We start from the raw sequence: 16,573 nt of genomic DNA, 5'->3' as shown, positions 1-16,573 counted from the left end.
CATTATAGTAATTGGCTTTGTCTACTCGAGCTGCTCTTTGAAATCTTCTGTTCAGCCCTTTTACCTTTTCATTTCTTCCATTTGGTTTAGCTATTCTCTGCTCAAGGGCAAGGTTTAACCCATGCAAGTAGCAGTCAAGAAATCATATGATGTATTGCATTGGGAAAATCTGTAGCAAAAGTCCTCTTTGTTAAAGAACAAAGATGTCACTCTGACCTTGTCTTTTCAGTAGCCTCATATTCATGACAAAGTTGTACAATGAATAAGAAAAAATGCAGATGAATCAATGCATTTGAATTATGGTCAAGAATACTGAATGGACTGCCAGAAGAATGAACAAATCTGTCTTGGAAGAAGTACAGCTGATATGCTCCTTAGAAGCAAAAATAGCCAGACTTCATCTCTTGTACTTTGGTCATGTTATCAGGAGGGACCACTCCCTAGAAGAGGATATCATGCTTGGTAAAGTAGATGGTCAGCAAAAAGGAGAAAGACCCACAATGAGATAGATAGACACAGTGGCTGCCACAGTGGGCTTCAGACTAGCAACTATTGTGAGAATGATGCAGAGTTAGGCAGCATTTCATTCTATTGTACATAGTGTAGCTATGAGTGGAAACTGACTTGTTGACACCTAACAGCAACAACAACAAGAAGTTTAAACTGTCCTTGAGGTCTTTCCATTCTGCCCGTTCTAGCTATTATTGGTCTCCTCTTGGGCCAGTAACCATGAGAACAAGCTGATATAAGTTGGGAAGCCCAGGCTGGTAGGCTTCAATGGGGTTTTAAATTCTTCAGAAAAGTTGTAGGGGTCCTCATGGAGTTTTGGGAGATATTTCACAATGCTATCTAATTCTGAGCATGTCCTGGGACAAATTGATATGAAGGGATTCTTAGGCATCACTGCTGGGGTATATTTTAAAGGGCATTCCAGGCAAGGGTTTATTTGCTGTGTAACTAGGGGAAAAGAGAAGTTCAGATAAAGGGTTATCAGATGACTAGGAAGGCAAAGAAGGGTATAAAGAGGTAGCAGATAGTAGGTGGAGACTATGGTCTGCAGTATGGATTACAGTTCAATATAAAGGAAACAAAAATCCTCACAACTGGACCTATAAGCAGCACCACGATAAATGGAGAAAAGATTGAAGTTGTCAAAGTCTTCACATTGCTTGGTTCTACAATCAATGCCAATGGAAGTAGCAGTCAGGCTATTAGACAATGTATGGCACTGGGCAAGTTGACTGCAAAGGACCTCTTTCAAGTGCTGAGGAGCAAAGATGTCTCCTTGAGGACTAAAGTGCAAGCCATGGTATTTTCAATTGCCTCATATGCATGTGAGAGCTGGACAATGAATAAGGAAGAACAAAGAAGAGTTGATGCTTTTGAGTTGTGGTGCTGGCGAAAAATGCTGAAAGTACCGTGGACTGCTAAAAGAACTAACAAATCTGTCCTGGAGGAAGTGCAGCAGGAATGCTCCTTGGAAGCGAGAATGGCCAGACTTTGTCTCATCTACTTTGGTCATGTTATCAGAATGGACCATTCCCTGGAGAAGGATGTCATGCTTGGTAATGTGGAGGGTCGATGAAAGAGGGGAAGACTCTCAACAAGATGGATTGACACAGTGGCTGCGGCGATGGGCTTGAGTATAGCAAGCATCATGGAGCTGGTGTGGGACTGGGCAGTGTTTTATTCTGCCATGCATAGGGCCGCTATGAGTCAGAAACAACTCGACAGCACCTAACAACAATAGTGGAGTAGAAGGGATGAGAGCTGAAATGTGAAAGTCTTTATTCTACACAATTTTACTGCTTTATTGTCTTTTAGAGGTCTCAATATACCAATGAAAATAGGCATCCCACGGGACTGTTCAATCTGGAGCCTTGGTTCTCTAATTTACTGTGCAGAAAAGTTAATTTAGAGAGATCAAAAGAATCCTAAATCTTAAAAGCTTGTGAGCAGCCGTCTAAGTTATCATTCTCTCCCTGACCAGAATGAAGAATGGTGAAGAAAATCAAGGACCCAGGAAACAATTAGTCCACAGGACTAATGGACCACACAAACCTCAGCTTTGGCAATCCTGAGACCAGAAGAACTGGTCCCTGGCTACCACAGCCGAACACTCTGAAAGGGATTACTAAAGGAGGCTCTGGTGAGAGAAAAATGTGGAGCAAACTCAACATAGGAATAAAAAAGACCAAGCTTACAGGTCTGATAGAGACGGGTAGAACCCCAAGATTATGGCCCTTAGACACCCTTCAGGCCTAGAACCGAACTCACCACTGTGGGCCAATTTTCATACAATCTTCATTTTATAATGACACCACAAACAACTCTTATTTATAAGGACAAAAACAAATCCATAATAAAACTCAAAGAGCTATCAACTCAGGGAGCAGAGCTCAGGTTTAAGAGAGAGGTTTTACCTTAAATGATTCCTGAGAATTTGTGAAAGCAGAGAGCCCAAGTGGCTCAGCAGGTACATGTCCATTGTGGTAGTTAAGTTGTGTGTCAACTTGGCTGGGCCTGGTTTTGAGTGGCGGGACAGCTGGATGTAGTTATTCCCCATGATGACATTGGTACTTAAGTCCAAGGTGGAATCTACTGGAGCAGCTGAGTAGCTGCCTTAAGACTGTGGTCTGCTTCCAGTATGTACGAAGCAGCTTTGAGAAAGGTCTCTGCAGCTTGTTGGCATGCTTGGACCCTGCATGTAGCCAAGTCTTCATTCAACAGCCTGCCATGTTTCCTGCCAATGTTGGAACTGTCTCTGGGCTTGAACTAGTGGCCTGCCATGTTGTCTGGTAATCTTGGGTTTGTCTCAGCAGCCAGCAGCTGCCTGAGTGAAGAGACACCTCTAGCTCCAGTAGGCCAGGAGCAAGAGGCAGAGCTGAAGCCCTAGGTCAAGGGGCCTTCACCCAATGCCTAGAGCTGTACTGTGAACTCGGACTTCTAGCTTCTTAAACTGTTAGATAAAAACTCCTATTTGTTAAAGCTATCCACTTGTGGTACTTTCTGTTAGAGAAGCCCTAGAAGACTGAAACACCCATGTCCTCAGTGCCCCCTTCAAAATACCACTCCTGACACAGAAATGTCAAAGAAGAAAACCTCACACTCTGTTCAAAGTAAAAGAAAAGGGTTTTATTGAGGAATCATACAGCTCAAGGTAGGCAGCACTGATTAAAAATACAAAGCACTTCATTGTTAAAACAGTGAGAGGGTTCTATATACATGGAGAACAAAGGAAAAGTAGATGGTTAACGGTGGATTATGGATAAGATCAGCTTCAGCTTGAAGTCCTTGGAAATGCAATGTTCGCTGGCCACTTGCCTAGGAACAAGTGAGTTACCACCTAGGTGAATGGCACCAGCTGCCTCAGTTAACCATTGATCGTAGTTGATTATACTTGATTATTATTGTCAGTTATACATGACATAGTAATGAATATATTTTTTTCTGGGAACAAATTGTTTACATCTTGACACATTCTTCCCGAACAGTTTACATCGTGACTTTTTGTTTCCTGGGAATGCATGTTGGCTACATCATTCTCACTTCAGACACAAGTGCCCTCAGTCTGAAGCTTTTCTGTTTGCATATGTTCTCATTATCTATCGTTCTATAACCAAGGTTAGCAAATATTTTCTATAAAGGGTCAGAGAATAAATATTCCAGGCTTTGTTGGTGTGTGAAAGCTTTGTGTCACATTTCTTATATATATTTTTAACAACCCTTTCAAACTGTAAAGACCATTCTTGGCCCCTACAAAAACAGCCCTTGACTGGCAGTCTCTGATCCTTGTTCTAGAATGCCTCCTTTTCCTTAAGCATTCACTGAGGTTTCTCCTCAGCACTTAATGCTGTGCTAGGAACTCCGTGGGTGTTTACATGTGTTTGATTAATGAATGAATGTACAATGAAGGAATGAATAAATGTGTGGATGAGGAAAGACTGGCAAATGAGGGCTTATTATTTGGGAAGATCCTTGGCTTCTTGTCCTTTCTACCCTCTCCATGTAAAGAAAGCCACTTCCAACCAGAAGTCCACAGGCTGAATGTTTATAAAGCCAGTTAGCAGAAAATCTCAAAGCCCTTCCACATGCATAGTGTGTAGTCTGGCCAACACAGAATCAGCCAAGGGCCTTCACTCCCTGGAAACCTCCCTGCCTTCCGGTGCTGCGGTGTGGAGGGTTCTGGGCAAAGCCAATGCACAGGAACCTGGTCCAACAAGTACTGGGCCCAGCCACCTTCAGGGGCCTGCAACCAAGTGCTTTCCCAGAAAAGGGCCTAACCAGGACTGTTCTCCAAGTTCCCATTTGAAGGGCAGCCCACTGGGGACCTGGATACAGGAACACGGCCCCTAGGAAGGGCTGCAAATAGAGGTGCAGACTGAGAGCATTGGCTGACCAATTCTGTTGTATAGAGAAATGCAACCACAAAATGGTGGAGGAGGGCAGCCAGCCTGGGTACCAACCCGTGATCTGCCTATCTGTGTTTCCCTACTCTTCCCAGGGCCTCTTTTTTCAATAGAGTAGTGAACAGAAATTGTTCCCAGGCAAGACAAGGGCTTTCCAAAGAATCCCAGAGCCCAGCTGGACCGGCTCTGGTCATTCCTGCCTCAACCCTGCCCCCTTGTGGATCATCTGGGTGCAACCTCTCAAACCCAGGGATGATCCCGGGGACTGCAAAACCAGCACCTCTGAGCATGCAATACTGTTCACTGAGCGCTTGGACAGAGTATGCCTATCATGGTCCAGGCCCCGAGGAGGCAGGAAGGGTCACCTTGGCCCCAGAAGACCCACAAGGGGTCTCTTCTGAGGCTCTCGGCAACCTGGTCCAACGCCACCACACCCCTCCATTCTGGGTAGTAATTGTTCAATGTCCCTCCAGCCTGTGTACTCCCCATGGGCAAGGACCACACCTTGTTCATCTGAGCACCTGGCACTAGTAGATGCTTCGTGCCTATGTGATGGGTGAGGGAGTTGAATGAGGGTTGGTGCAGCACATGAGTAAGGGTGAGGACTCTGGAGGGACTCTCTGGGGTCATACACCACTTCTCAGGTGCAAGACCTCAAGCAAGTTCCTACACCTCTCCAGACCTCACTTCCTTTGTCTACGCAATGAGAATAATATGGTAACTGCTCATGGGGGCCTTGCCATCACCACCTGGTTATGAGGAAATGGAAGCTCAGGGAGGGCAAGGGCTGCCCCACATCACAGAGGGGAAGTGCATCCCCTGTTCCCAGTGTCCTGTTCACACATGGACCACACACATTCTCTGAAGGAGGCAGCACCCACCTCCCTCCTCCACTGGCCCATCCCACCAAGGTCAGCCTTCTGCTCTCTGCTATTCATTTTTGTGAAATGGAAGTAAAACTCCTCTGTGAGGTCAAACCATAGACTTACACCTTCCCAGGCCTAATTCCCAGAGAGCTGGAAACACTATAAAATCATAGTTAACTCTCCTGTTTTAATCATCTCAAAAACATGTGTGCAGCATTTCCTACCTGGTCTTTAACCATGATTTTTTCTTCCTGACTTTGATCAGCTCAAGCTTGTGCAGTAAAGTACCGTTGGAGGAATCAGTTCATCCCCTTTAACCTCTGCCTGATGGTTACCAAAGGAGCTCTAGCAGCCCAGTGGTTAAGTGCTCAGCTGCAACTGAAAGGTCGGTGGTTTGAACCCACCAGCTCCTCCACAGGAGCAAGATGTGGCAGCCTGCTTCTATGAAGATGACAGCCTTAGAAACCCCATGGGGCAATTCTACTGTGTCCTACAGGGATGCTATGAGTCAAAATAGACTCCAGGGCAATGGGTTGGGTTTAATGGCTACGGTCTTCGTCCAGTGGGGTTAAGCCTATGGCAATTAGGGACTTTGTATTCTGACTCATGGGGACCCCATGTGTTTCCAAATAGAGCTGTGCTCCATAGGGTTTTCATGTCATGGCTGTGACCTTTGGGGAGCAAATCACCAGGCCTTTCTTCTGTGGTGCCTCTGGGAGAGTTTGAACCACCTTCCTGCCAACAGCCCAGCTCTTAACCATCAGTACCACACAGGGACTGTATAGAAGTGTGGGTACATGGGTGTGTACATGTGAGTGTATATGTATATGACACTTGGAGAGTTGTTCCTCCTTTTTATTTTTCCCCATTTTTCAGTATTTTAACAAAATATCAAAGGGAAAGTACAATATAATTTTTAAGTGCCTGCACCCAACCTGTTTCCTGAGTAGGGCATAGACTTGTGGAATCACAGAACGTGCGTCCTTCAGGTCTACCTTAGCTGTGTCGTGGGAATAGTTAGGGGTGTCAATGGCTAAGGCATGAAAGTGTGGGTGCTACCAATAACAAATATCCAGAACAGGAAGTCAGCCTGGAACCCAGCCACCCCCTTTCCCTGTTCATCCCCGTCCAGTGTTCTTGTTCCCAGCTGTGGATGGTTCTGGGCCCCAATCTGGGACAACTGAAGCCGAATATTCAAATGGGGCCCCAGCACCTGTATTGAAGGGTTGCGTAGCCAGAGGCTCTCACACTGGGCTGTGTGGAGAACCACCTGGGAAGTTCTGGAAATCCCGCAGGACACCCAGGCTCCTCCCTGAGCTAGAGAAGCAGGCTCTCTAGGGACAGGCTCTGAGCGCCAGGTACTTCTAATGGTCAGCAGAGTTTGGGAAAAGTGTTGTGGGGGTCTGAGGCAGGGCCTATGTGAGAGTCCGTGGCCTGAGTTGTGAGGAAAGAGCTGCCAAGGAAGGAGGGACGGGCTGGGAGGAAGAGCCTGGGAGGAGGGCAAGTGGGTGAGTTATGCTCAGAGGCCTCAACAGGCAACACCGGGTGGGCAGGACGAGCTGTAACCTGGCCCTGGGCAGCCTGCCTGGGGAAGCGTCTAGTCTCCCCATAAACACGGTGGTGTCTGCAGGATTCCAATTCCAGAAGCACCTCGTAAAAGAGGCATGATGTGAACAACCGCCCTGTGGAAGTTCCCAGAGCTATTCTTTCTTCCTCTGGCCTTCCCTGGAGGATCTGGTGGTGCAGTGGCTAAGGCATTGAGCTGTTAATCAAAAGGTCGACAGTTTGAACCCACCAGCATGCTCCATTCTATTAAGATGTACAGCCTTGGAAACTCTTTGGGGCGGTTCTATTCTGTGCTATAGGGTCTCTGTGAGTCAGAATTGACTCAGTGGCAGTGGGTTTGGTTTTTGTTTTCCCCAGAAAATACTCTCTTTTCTTTCTGATTGTTTCTCCTTCTCTCTGTTAGCTTCTGTTGTTGGGAAAATGCTGTAGGCCCCGTATTACAATGAGTTTGAGGAGATCACTTTCTCCATCTGCAGAATGGGCACAGACTCCCGGCTCTGGCAGTTCACAGTGGATGTGAGGGCAGCAATGCACAGACTCTCGGGAAGGGGACAGGACTTGGGGCAGGCTCCTGTCTATGGCTGGAGAAAGCAGGGACAGACACCAGTCCCTAAGGAAAGGGGAGGCTGGGAAGAACGTCATGCAGTCCCAAGGCCCAGGCAAGCATCCCAGGGTCTAGGGAAGAGCCTGTGGCCCCAAAAGGAAAGTACCATCCTGGAGATCCTAGAGAAATCTCTACTCGGACGCATGGTCCTCCTCCTTGCTGCCTGTTGGGCTGCAGAGAGACTCCTCCCCGTGTTCATATTCCACCTGCCTCCCAGGTCGTTTGTGGCCGCCCTGTCTGTTTTGTGATGTGCTTACAGGAATGGGTTCATTGCTTTCAGTCTAAAGACAGAGAATCACAGGATTCATATTCTCATTTTCCACCCACGAGGAGGGCCCAGTCTTGCTAACACGGACAGACACCACGGCTTGGGCACTGGACCCCAAGAGTAGTCACATCAGAGCGGGGGGGGGGCGGTGCTGGAGTGAGGTAGGGTAACCTGGGCAGCCACAGTTCTCACCCATTTCCTTCCAAGTCGGGTGTGTGGGCGCCGCACCCCCACAATGGCCTGGACCAACCACAGGCAGCCCAGGTGCCTGCCACAGGGGTCCTCTGTCACTCCCAGAGGGGGAGGGGGATGTGCACTCATGGTGGGGCTCCGGGCAGGGGAGCAAGGGGGAGACGGATGGCACCTTGCAGATTTGATGGGCTTCACAAATGGACTGCCAGGAGAAGGGAAGGTAAGACCCTCCCAAGGGCCTGGGAAGCCCTCATTGCTGTTCTCCGGCTGAGACATCACCCTCACTCCTGCTGGACTGAAAAGGACAGCCATTCCCTGATGACACTGGTCCGTTTACCAAGGCAGAGGCCGGTGGACAGGCCATCCTGGGCACGCAGGTGGATGATGTCCTGGTGGGTGTGAGAAAGAGACAGTTCATTCATTAATTATCAGGAGGAGTTTCGACTTACTGGTGGCTTGTGGTCATATACCCTAGAAGGTCACTGAAGGACAAAAGGTTCAGAGAGGTCAGACAGCACCGAATCGCTGGCGCCCCGAGGCCTCTCACCCCATGGAAGGTCTGGAGGTCTTCCACACTGCTGGCTCTGCTAAGGGCCTTCTTCCCGGAAGGCTGGAAATCTCCCACCACTAGGTGGTGCCAACAGGAAAGCTTTGGCTCCCAGAGCAAGCAAGCTTGTCCAGCTCCAGCCCAAGGTCTGATAACCAGCTTCCTTCTCCAAGGGAGGCCTTCTCTGTGCCTTCCTTTAAGGAGCTCGTGCAGTGGTTGAGAAAGACATCGTTCTGGGGATCTTTACCTTGGTAAGGAGACAGGAGGGTGGATCATTAGCATGTGGTGGCATCCACCAGGTCACAGTTGCTCCCAGCTCAGCTCTGGGTACCCAGATCCCAGCCTAGAGCTGGACTCTGTGGGGCGGGGAAGAGGCACAACCACCGACGGACAAGGAGAGTCCTACTTCCGTGTGTCTGCGTGTGCCCGGCTTAAGCCAGTCCTTCCACATCCACAGGATGTGGAAGTCCTTCACCCTCCAACAGCTTGGAGCTTGGAGCTGGATTTATTGCACCCTTGTCCCTGACCAGGAGGCTCAGAAAGATTAGGATGCTTGTCCAAGGCCATACAGAGAGAAGCAGTCAGAGCAGGGACTGGAACCCACTTCCATCTGTGTCAAGGTTCTTTTCTTGACATCCTGATTTAATCAGTGCTGAGAGGAGAGGTCCCAGCATGGGATGTACTTAACTTCTCTGAATATCAAAGTGTCAACCATTTTGCCAACGATCTCCCGTCCAGTCACTTGACTAATAAACAAGAAGGCCTGCTGTGTGCTGCACACTGTGGTTCACGCACACAGAGAGGAGGCAGGCACAGACCTTCCCTCTACAAGCTCACAGTCCAGTCAGGAAGACAGGCAACTGCAAGAGGGATGTACCAGGCACGATGGAAGCAAGGAGGTAGCCCATCTGACATGGGCTGGGAAAGGCAGACAGGGCTTCCTGGAGGAGATGGCCGTTTCCTCTGCCAAGAGTTTATTCCGAGGGCCAGAGGACAGGCCAGAGATGGCCCATGGGTGCTCACAAAGATGGGAGGCACTTACTGTCACAGCCTGACAAGGAAACATCTCTCTCCAGAAAGAGGAGGGTGTGTGTGTGCACATTTGGTTTTATTTGTTGATTTGGGGTTTTGTTATACTGTGTTTTGAGGAATAACAAACAAAGGTAAACTAATGCCTCCCAGGTGAACTTGGACTAGAGCTGCCAAGCTCCAGGAGCCCTTGACTTCCTGCCAACAGGCCTTCCAATGCCACATGGCCCATGGCAGACCTTAAACCCTAAAAGTGGCTGCAGGCATGAGTCTCTTGGCCAACCTGGTTACCCTACCTGTCCCCAGTGAGGAAAGGATGGGGCAGCAAAGAGGGTTCATATGGCATTTGGAGAATAGGAACCACACCCCATGGTCCTTCTTCAGTGGCCCTACTGTGTACTGGCACTGATGGGGGCTAGAGGCAGCAGGGAGCTAGACAGGCCCTGTCCTGTACTGTCCTTGTGGAGGGCACAGCACTAACCTACACACACACACACATACACACACATTAGTCTAATTGCTAAGTGTGTAGTGCCTGAGGGGAAAGCCAAGCACGCAAAAGGGGGTGTGATGTTGTACTCTCCAAGGAAGGGGCTTTTAACCTGGGACCTGAAGGATAAGTAGCAGGTGTACAGATGAAGAGAGGTGGGAACAGCATTTTGGTCACAGGGAATTGCATCACAGAGTCTTGAGGTAGGGAAGGCAGGGGAGGTGCCTGAGGCTCTGATGCCGTTTAACCAGTTGCTGTCAAGTTGATTCAGACTCACGCCAACCTGTGTGCGTCAGAACGGAGCTGGGCCCACAACGTTCTCAATGACTGATATTTTGGAAGTAGATTGCCAGGCCTTTCTTCCAAGGTGCCTCTGGGTGGACTTGACCCTTTCGGTTGGCAGGGAGCATATTAACTATTCACATCACCCAGGGATTCCAATATCATCCCTAAGGTGAGGAAAAGATCAAACCAGCATTTTCCTGTCTAACTGTCCAGGGACCCATGTTTTGACTGATGCAGCACTTCACCTGGACCAAACCAACTCTCCTCACCTGTGGTCCCCAAGCCAAGCATGCAGCAGTGACCTCACTACCTTGGCATTCAGGGAACTCCTGTGCCTCCCCTGGGGCCTAGCATTCTGCATGGCACTCAATGCCTTGCATTGAAATAAATGACCTAAACATCTCTCTCCCGTAAGCTGTGGGGGCTCTTTAATCACAGGGATGTTTAAATTCACTTTGAATGCCTACAACTTAAGAAAGACAATGAGCTCAGCAAATGTTTGTTGAGCGAATAAAGGAGCCAAGAGGAGAAAAAAGCAAAGTACAGACCCCTTTACCATAAGACCAGAAGAACTGGCTTGTGCTCAGCTATCACTACTGAACATTACGATCAAAGATTCTATTAAAAAAACTCTGACCCATAAGGGAAGACGCATAACAGAATTTCAAAATCTCGGGGACTCCAGACTTTCTGGAGCCGTGGAGGCTGGATGAACCCCTTAAACTATTGGCCTGAGATCACCTTTAAACCTTAAACAAAAATATCCCCTGAAGTCTGCTTAAAACCAAATACTAATTGAGCTTAACTAGCAAAGAATTCCTTGAGTACTGTGCTCTTTCAAGGACTGTCTACATGGGATCCAGTTGACAGCAGCAACCTGAAAGTCGAGTAGGAACTTTAGGGGCAGTGAGTTTATGTTGATGAGGGAACAATTCGGAAAAGGAGGATGAGGATGGTCGCACAACTCAGAGAACGTCGTCGGGGTCGCTGACCTGGACCTGTAGAAATGGTTGGACGGTGTGTGGTCTGCAGTGCAGTGTCAACAACAGCCGCAAATTAAAGCATAAAGAAAAAAACGCAAAGGGTTTGGAACGGAGGAGACGCGGTGTGTATCCAGGCCCTGGTGTGGGCTGGCGGGGCTGGCCACGCCCCTCTGCCTCTGGCTCTCCAGCCCCTCCTCCGATACAGGAACCTGCTGTTCAGAGATTGAAGGCAGATCTCTGAATCCCACCGAGCAGGCCTCCTCTGGTTCGCAGGGGAGAGGCAGCGTGGAGCCCAGCCAGCCCTGCCGCCCCCACAATGGTCCTTGGCCTGCCTCCCCCTGAGCTAACCTCAGAATGTTGGACTCGCGATTGAGAGGCCTTGGCAGGAAGCTCTGTCGCACCGACCACGTTGGCCTGGGGGTGGGCGGACAGGCTCCAAGCCGAGCTCTGGCTGTGCTCACCGCATGCTTGGGCTTATCTCTGTCCCCCGTGAGCTTTGATGTCCTCCTATGCAGAGAGCAGGGAAAGAGCCCTGGGGGCACAGCAGTTAAAGCTTTTGGCTGCTAACCCAAAGGTCATTGGTTTCAACCCACCAGCCTCTCTGTGGCAAAGACCTGGTAATGGCTCCCATAAAGATGACAGCCTTGGAAATCCTATGGGGCAGTTCTATTCTGTCCTATAAGGTCCCTAGGAGTCAGTTGACTAATGGCACACAATACGGGGAGGAGGGACCAGCCAGTTGCCATCAAGTCAACTCCAACTCATGGCAACCTCCTATGTGTCAAGGCGGAACTGCATTCCATAAGATTTTCGGTGGCTGATTTTTTAGGAAGTTGATTGTCAGGGATTTCTTTCAATTCACGTCTGGGGAGATTCAAACCCCTAACCTTTTGATTAGCAGCTGAACATGTTGACCATTGGCACCACCCAGGGACTCCAGACTGAGGGACGAGACTAATTCAGGGAGGCAGCCAGAAAGGAGCTGTGTGATTGGATCCCAGAGATACAAGTGGCATACTAAAACCCAACCCAACCCACTGCTGTTGAGTCGACTCTGACTCAGAGCATCCCTAGAGGACAGAGTGAAACTGCCCCCTAGGGTTTCCAAGGCTGTAAGTCTTTACTGACACAGACTGCCTCATTTTCTCCTGCAGAGCAACTGGTGAGTTTGAATAGTCAATCTTTCGGTTAGCATCTGTGCACTCTAACAACTGCACTAGCAGGGCTCATGCAGGCAGTGTAGAGCTCCTATAACCACAGACCCCACAGAGCAACATCTGTCTGCCTGTCTTTCTGGGCTGGTGCGCCATTTGGGCCTTACTTTCCCTTCCCAGCTGACCCATTGTTATCTCCATCACATTTGCCCAGATAAAGATACACCTGCTGGCTGGGATGGGAATGGGGCTATTGGGGCACAGGCAGGGCAAGTAGGGATGAGGGGCCGTGGCCCCTAGCACACCATGAAAAGCAACCTCCACACGAGGTCTGAGCTGGCAACTTCCCCCAGGGCAGGGCTCGTCCAGCCATGGCTCTGTCATCGAGCGCCTGCTGCTACATCACTCCAGCCCCTACCTGGAATTCAGTAACCGCTCAGCCAGCCTGACACTGTTAGGATCAGGAGTCTTCCCTCCCAGCAAGGCCTCACAGACCCTTAAGTGCAGGACAGAGAGTGAATCTGCAAAAAGTGAAAAAGGCAAAGGAATAGGGGTCCCCCCCTCCCCCGCCAGCAGCAAGAAACTTGTACTGCTCAGAGCCTCCACTCCCTCATTTGTAACATGAATTGTGGGGCTGATTAATCAGGAAGGAAATGTGAAGAGGGACAAGGCTTAGAATAGAATCTGAGCCCCTCCACTTACCAGCAGTGGGGTTCAGGCAACTACAGAGCAGAGAATTCGAGAAGCGCAACACGTGTTCCCGACAGGCTGAGCCAGGCACGCTGCCTCCTTGTTTTGGTTCTCATACAGTCAACAAGTGTCCTTTCCGCAGACTACTTGGGGCCACATGTTTTGCTTTTCTGTGCTTTTTGTTGGTGAGTTAGCTGTTTATGCAGCCCCTACAAGCACAGTGCCAGAGTGCTGGCTACTGATCCCGAGGACAAGATGGCTGTGGTGTGCCTTCTGTGGACAATGCTTGTGGTAGCTAAGCTTCCAGGCACGAGTTTGCTGTGGGTGGACATTAGTGAGTGTAACTGCATCGACAATATATATTAAAGAAGGTGTCTATAAATAGAAACACAGCAAGGTTATGTATTGATTGGCTAATGAAAAATCTTGTGACTTGCAGAAAACTGACCCTGGATTTCCCCTGGGAGCAGTGGTTCAGTATTTGCTAATTCTGTGTTTGCAGTGACTTTACAGAACATAACCATTGCAAATAATGAGAATCTACCGTAATCATTGTATGAAAACGTCTTCAAAACCAAGGAGCTGGGCTGGTGGTTGCAGGGTCCCTGGGCTTTGAAATCTCTCTCTCTGCCTGGCAGCCCTCTTCACCTCTACCATTCTCCCTGCAGGTCCTCTCTCCTGCCCCTATGGCCATGGCCTTCACCCCAGCACCACTGGAGGACACATCCTCACATCCCCAATTCTGCAAGTGGCCCTGTGAGTGCCCACTGTCCCCACCTCGCTGCCCTCTGGGAGTCAGCCTTATCACAGATGGCTGTGAATGCTGTAAGATGTGTGCCCAGCAGCTTGGGGACAACTGCACAGAAGCTGCCATCTGTGACCCCCACCGGGGCCTGTACTGCGACTACAGTGGGGACAGCCCGAGGTACGCAATAGGAGTGTGTGCACGTAAGTGAGACCCTGCGTACCTTCCAGCCAGCCCCCAGCTCCCCCAACTCTGGCCCAGGCCCCCCTCCCTTGGAACACCCCAGCCCTCCCCTGGCCACACTTCTGTTTCGCTAGAGATGCTCCCACTTCAGTCTAGAGTGAGAGCCCGGGTCCTTTTTGGGGAGAGAGGGATGTCTGCCCTGTTCTGACTCCAGAACATTGCCTCTGGCTGGTTTCTATGTCCTGGAGGCACATCTGTACTGTCCCCAAGGAAGAGAGGAAGAGAGAGCCACCAGGCAAAGTCCTCAGCCTGGATTTGTTCTCTTAGTGGTGACACCCTTTGCCCAAAGCCTTCTAGAGAATACCAAAAACCAAACTCACTGCCGTCGAGTCGGATCCGACTCATAGTAACCCCTCCTTGGGTGTCTGAGACGGTATCACTTCAGAAGTAGATCACCCAATCTTCCTTCCGAGAAGTGGCTGGTGGGTTTGAACCATCAGCTGAGGAGACTGCAAAGCTCCAAATGTTTTTCAAAATATTGTAAATACAAATAACATGGTTAAAGAAAAGCTGGTAGCTTGGAGAGAATGAAAAGCAGTATCCTGCAGCCCTCACCTCTTATCCGTACCCACATTCCTGTACTGGTTACAGCCTCTTCAAGCTCTTAGTTATTGTTTTTGCCAGTTACCATTATATAATATCTGTGTTCTTCTGTATCTTGTTTGGCTTTATAGTATCAATTTTAGATAATCTACTAACATTCTTATATGATAGCTGATGACTTCATTCCTCAAAACCCTTCCGTTCTTCCTCTATTTTCCAAAGATCATGGTCACAACTTTTTGTTATACAACAGTCAGTATTTGCAATGTCATGACTACGTAAACATTGTTCACTGAAGTAATATGTATAGTAGCAGTGCACTTGTTTCAGTCTCCTTTCCTACAGAGCTTTTTGTTTTCCCTGGAGTTCCTAGTAGCCTTTGCTTTTCCTGTACACTTGGCCTTTCTAACATCCTTGTGTTGAAGGGTGGAGCATTTGTTTTCACTTGTTTGTTTGTTTTTCAAATGCTCCATCAGGGGCATTCTGTCCTTTCAGGTTCCCAGAGTCCTCCTTCATGGGACTTTCTGACCTCCTGCTTCTATCCAGACTGATACTCCCTTAGCTTGAGTCATCTAACACTTAGCCTCCTAAGATACATGACCCAGCATGATGAAAAGATGGAACTAGGCATCATGATGCAACTGCCTAGCTTCTAAGAAGTTGCACAAAGCCTCATAAAGCCAAGGGCTGCCTTCTTCCCTTAGTGCTGAATCAAGCTTTCCTTGTAACCATGGCGCTGTATGCACCCATTACATATTTGCCTGCAGTGCAGTCTCTCATCCTCACTTTGCCCCTTCTATTTCTCGGAGTGAATTTTTGATGGGGGTTATATATATCATTCCAAGTTAGACCACCCTCTCTTAGCCTCGTGGTTGCCTTAATGCTCCTTTATCATCGGTTCATGTTTCAACTTTATACCAAGTCATCTGCCTTTGTCTTTGGAAGCAGCCACCCCTGCTTCCTCCATCTTCCACTTTTTCTCCTTTTATTGAGACTCATTATTGATCCCATAAAACAATGTGTTCTAAGAGTAGCTGTGGACAGTTATCTAATGTGTTGGTTAAAATGCTATTGCTGAGCCCTACCTCAGACTTTATTGGATCAAATTCTCTGGAGGTGTACCTGGGGACTCACCACTTTTGATGAGATTCCAGGTGATGCTTGCATACATTTCAGTCTTAGACTGACTGCTTGATATACAGCTGGTCATATGCCTCTGCCACTACCCAGCTAGGGAAACCTGCCAGGCCTTCCTGCACCGGAACACTCGCAGTTACATGAGGCTGTCTCATGATGTGTTTCCCCCTTTCCCACTGCTGCAGTTACAACACAGTGCAATGCACTGCCGTGGAGTCGGATCCGACTCATAGCGACCCCTCCTTGGGTTTCCGAGGCGGTATCACTAGGAAGTAGATTGCCCAACCTTCCTTCTGAAGAGTGGCTGGTGGGTTTGAACCACCAACCTTCTGGTTATCAGTCAATTGCCTTAGGCACTACACCACCAGAGCTCCCGATGCAGTTACAGTGACCTCTAAAGCTGTACTGAGAACTTACCTTGAACCAGGCACCATGTCTTCACAGACACCCTGGATGCAGAGACTGTGTAGGCCCAGCAACTGCCTCCCCTACCTCTTCCCACTGGGGACCTGGAAGACCACCTCCCCTCTTATCCTTACCCCTCATCTCTTTGTATTTCATGTCTTACCTCACTCATTACAGCCTCTTAGCTCCTACCTTTTTCCCTCCCATGAGCCTACGCATATTTCCTTTCTTTATTGGAGAAACAAAACGAAACTGTGGTCTGAGAGAGATCTGAATGGGTGTTATACTTATCAAGGAGTTTCCTGATCTCCTAGGTTTGCAGGAATGGAATAAATTAAGTCAAACAGGTGTTGTGGGAATTCTCAGAGCCTTTAAATGCTCATGTCCATTTTCAAATTTAAAAGGGAGCTATCATAA

The 16,573-nt window shown here is 48.8% G+C and overlaps 1 protein-coding gene across 1 annotated transcript in view; it reads left to right on the top strand.

Moving 5' to 3' along the window:
* The window catches only part of CCN4 (cellular communication network factor 4), a 53,981-nt gene that overhangs the window by 24,523 nt on the left and 12,885 nt on the right, over positions 1-16,573 (top strand). Inside the window, exon 2 of the mRNA XM_007940574.1 lies at positions 13,752-14,031. Coding sequence (XP_007938765.1) covers positions 13,752-14,031 — 280 coding nt within the window. The remainder of the gene's footprint in view (positions 1-13,751; positions 14,032-16,573) is intronic.

Source organism: Orycteropus afer, unplaced genomic scaffold (genome assembly GCF_000298275.1).
Source record: "Orycteropus afer afer isolate SDZICR_OR568_19922 unplaced genomic scaffold, OryAfe1.0 scaffold00069, whole genome shotgun sequence".
NCBI classification, from domain to species: domain Eukaryota; kingdom Metazoa; phylum Chordata; class Mammalia; order Tubulidentata; family Orycteropodidae; genus Orycteropus; species Orycteropus afer.
Note: the sequence above shows the minus strand (reverse complement) of the source record. Positions and strands in the feature narration are given on the sequence as shown.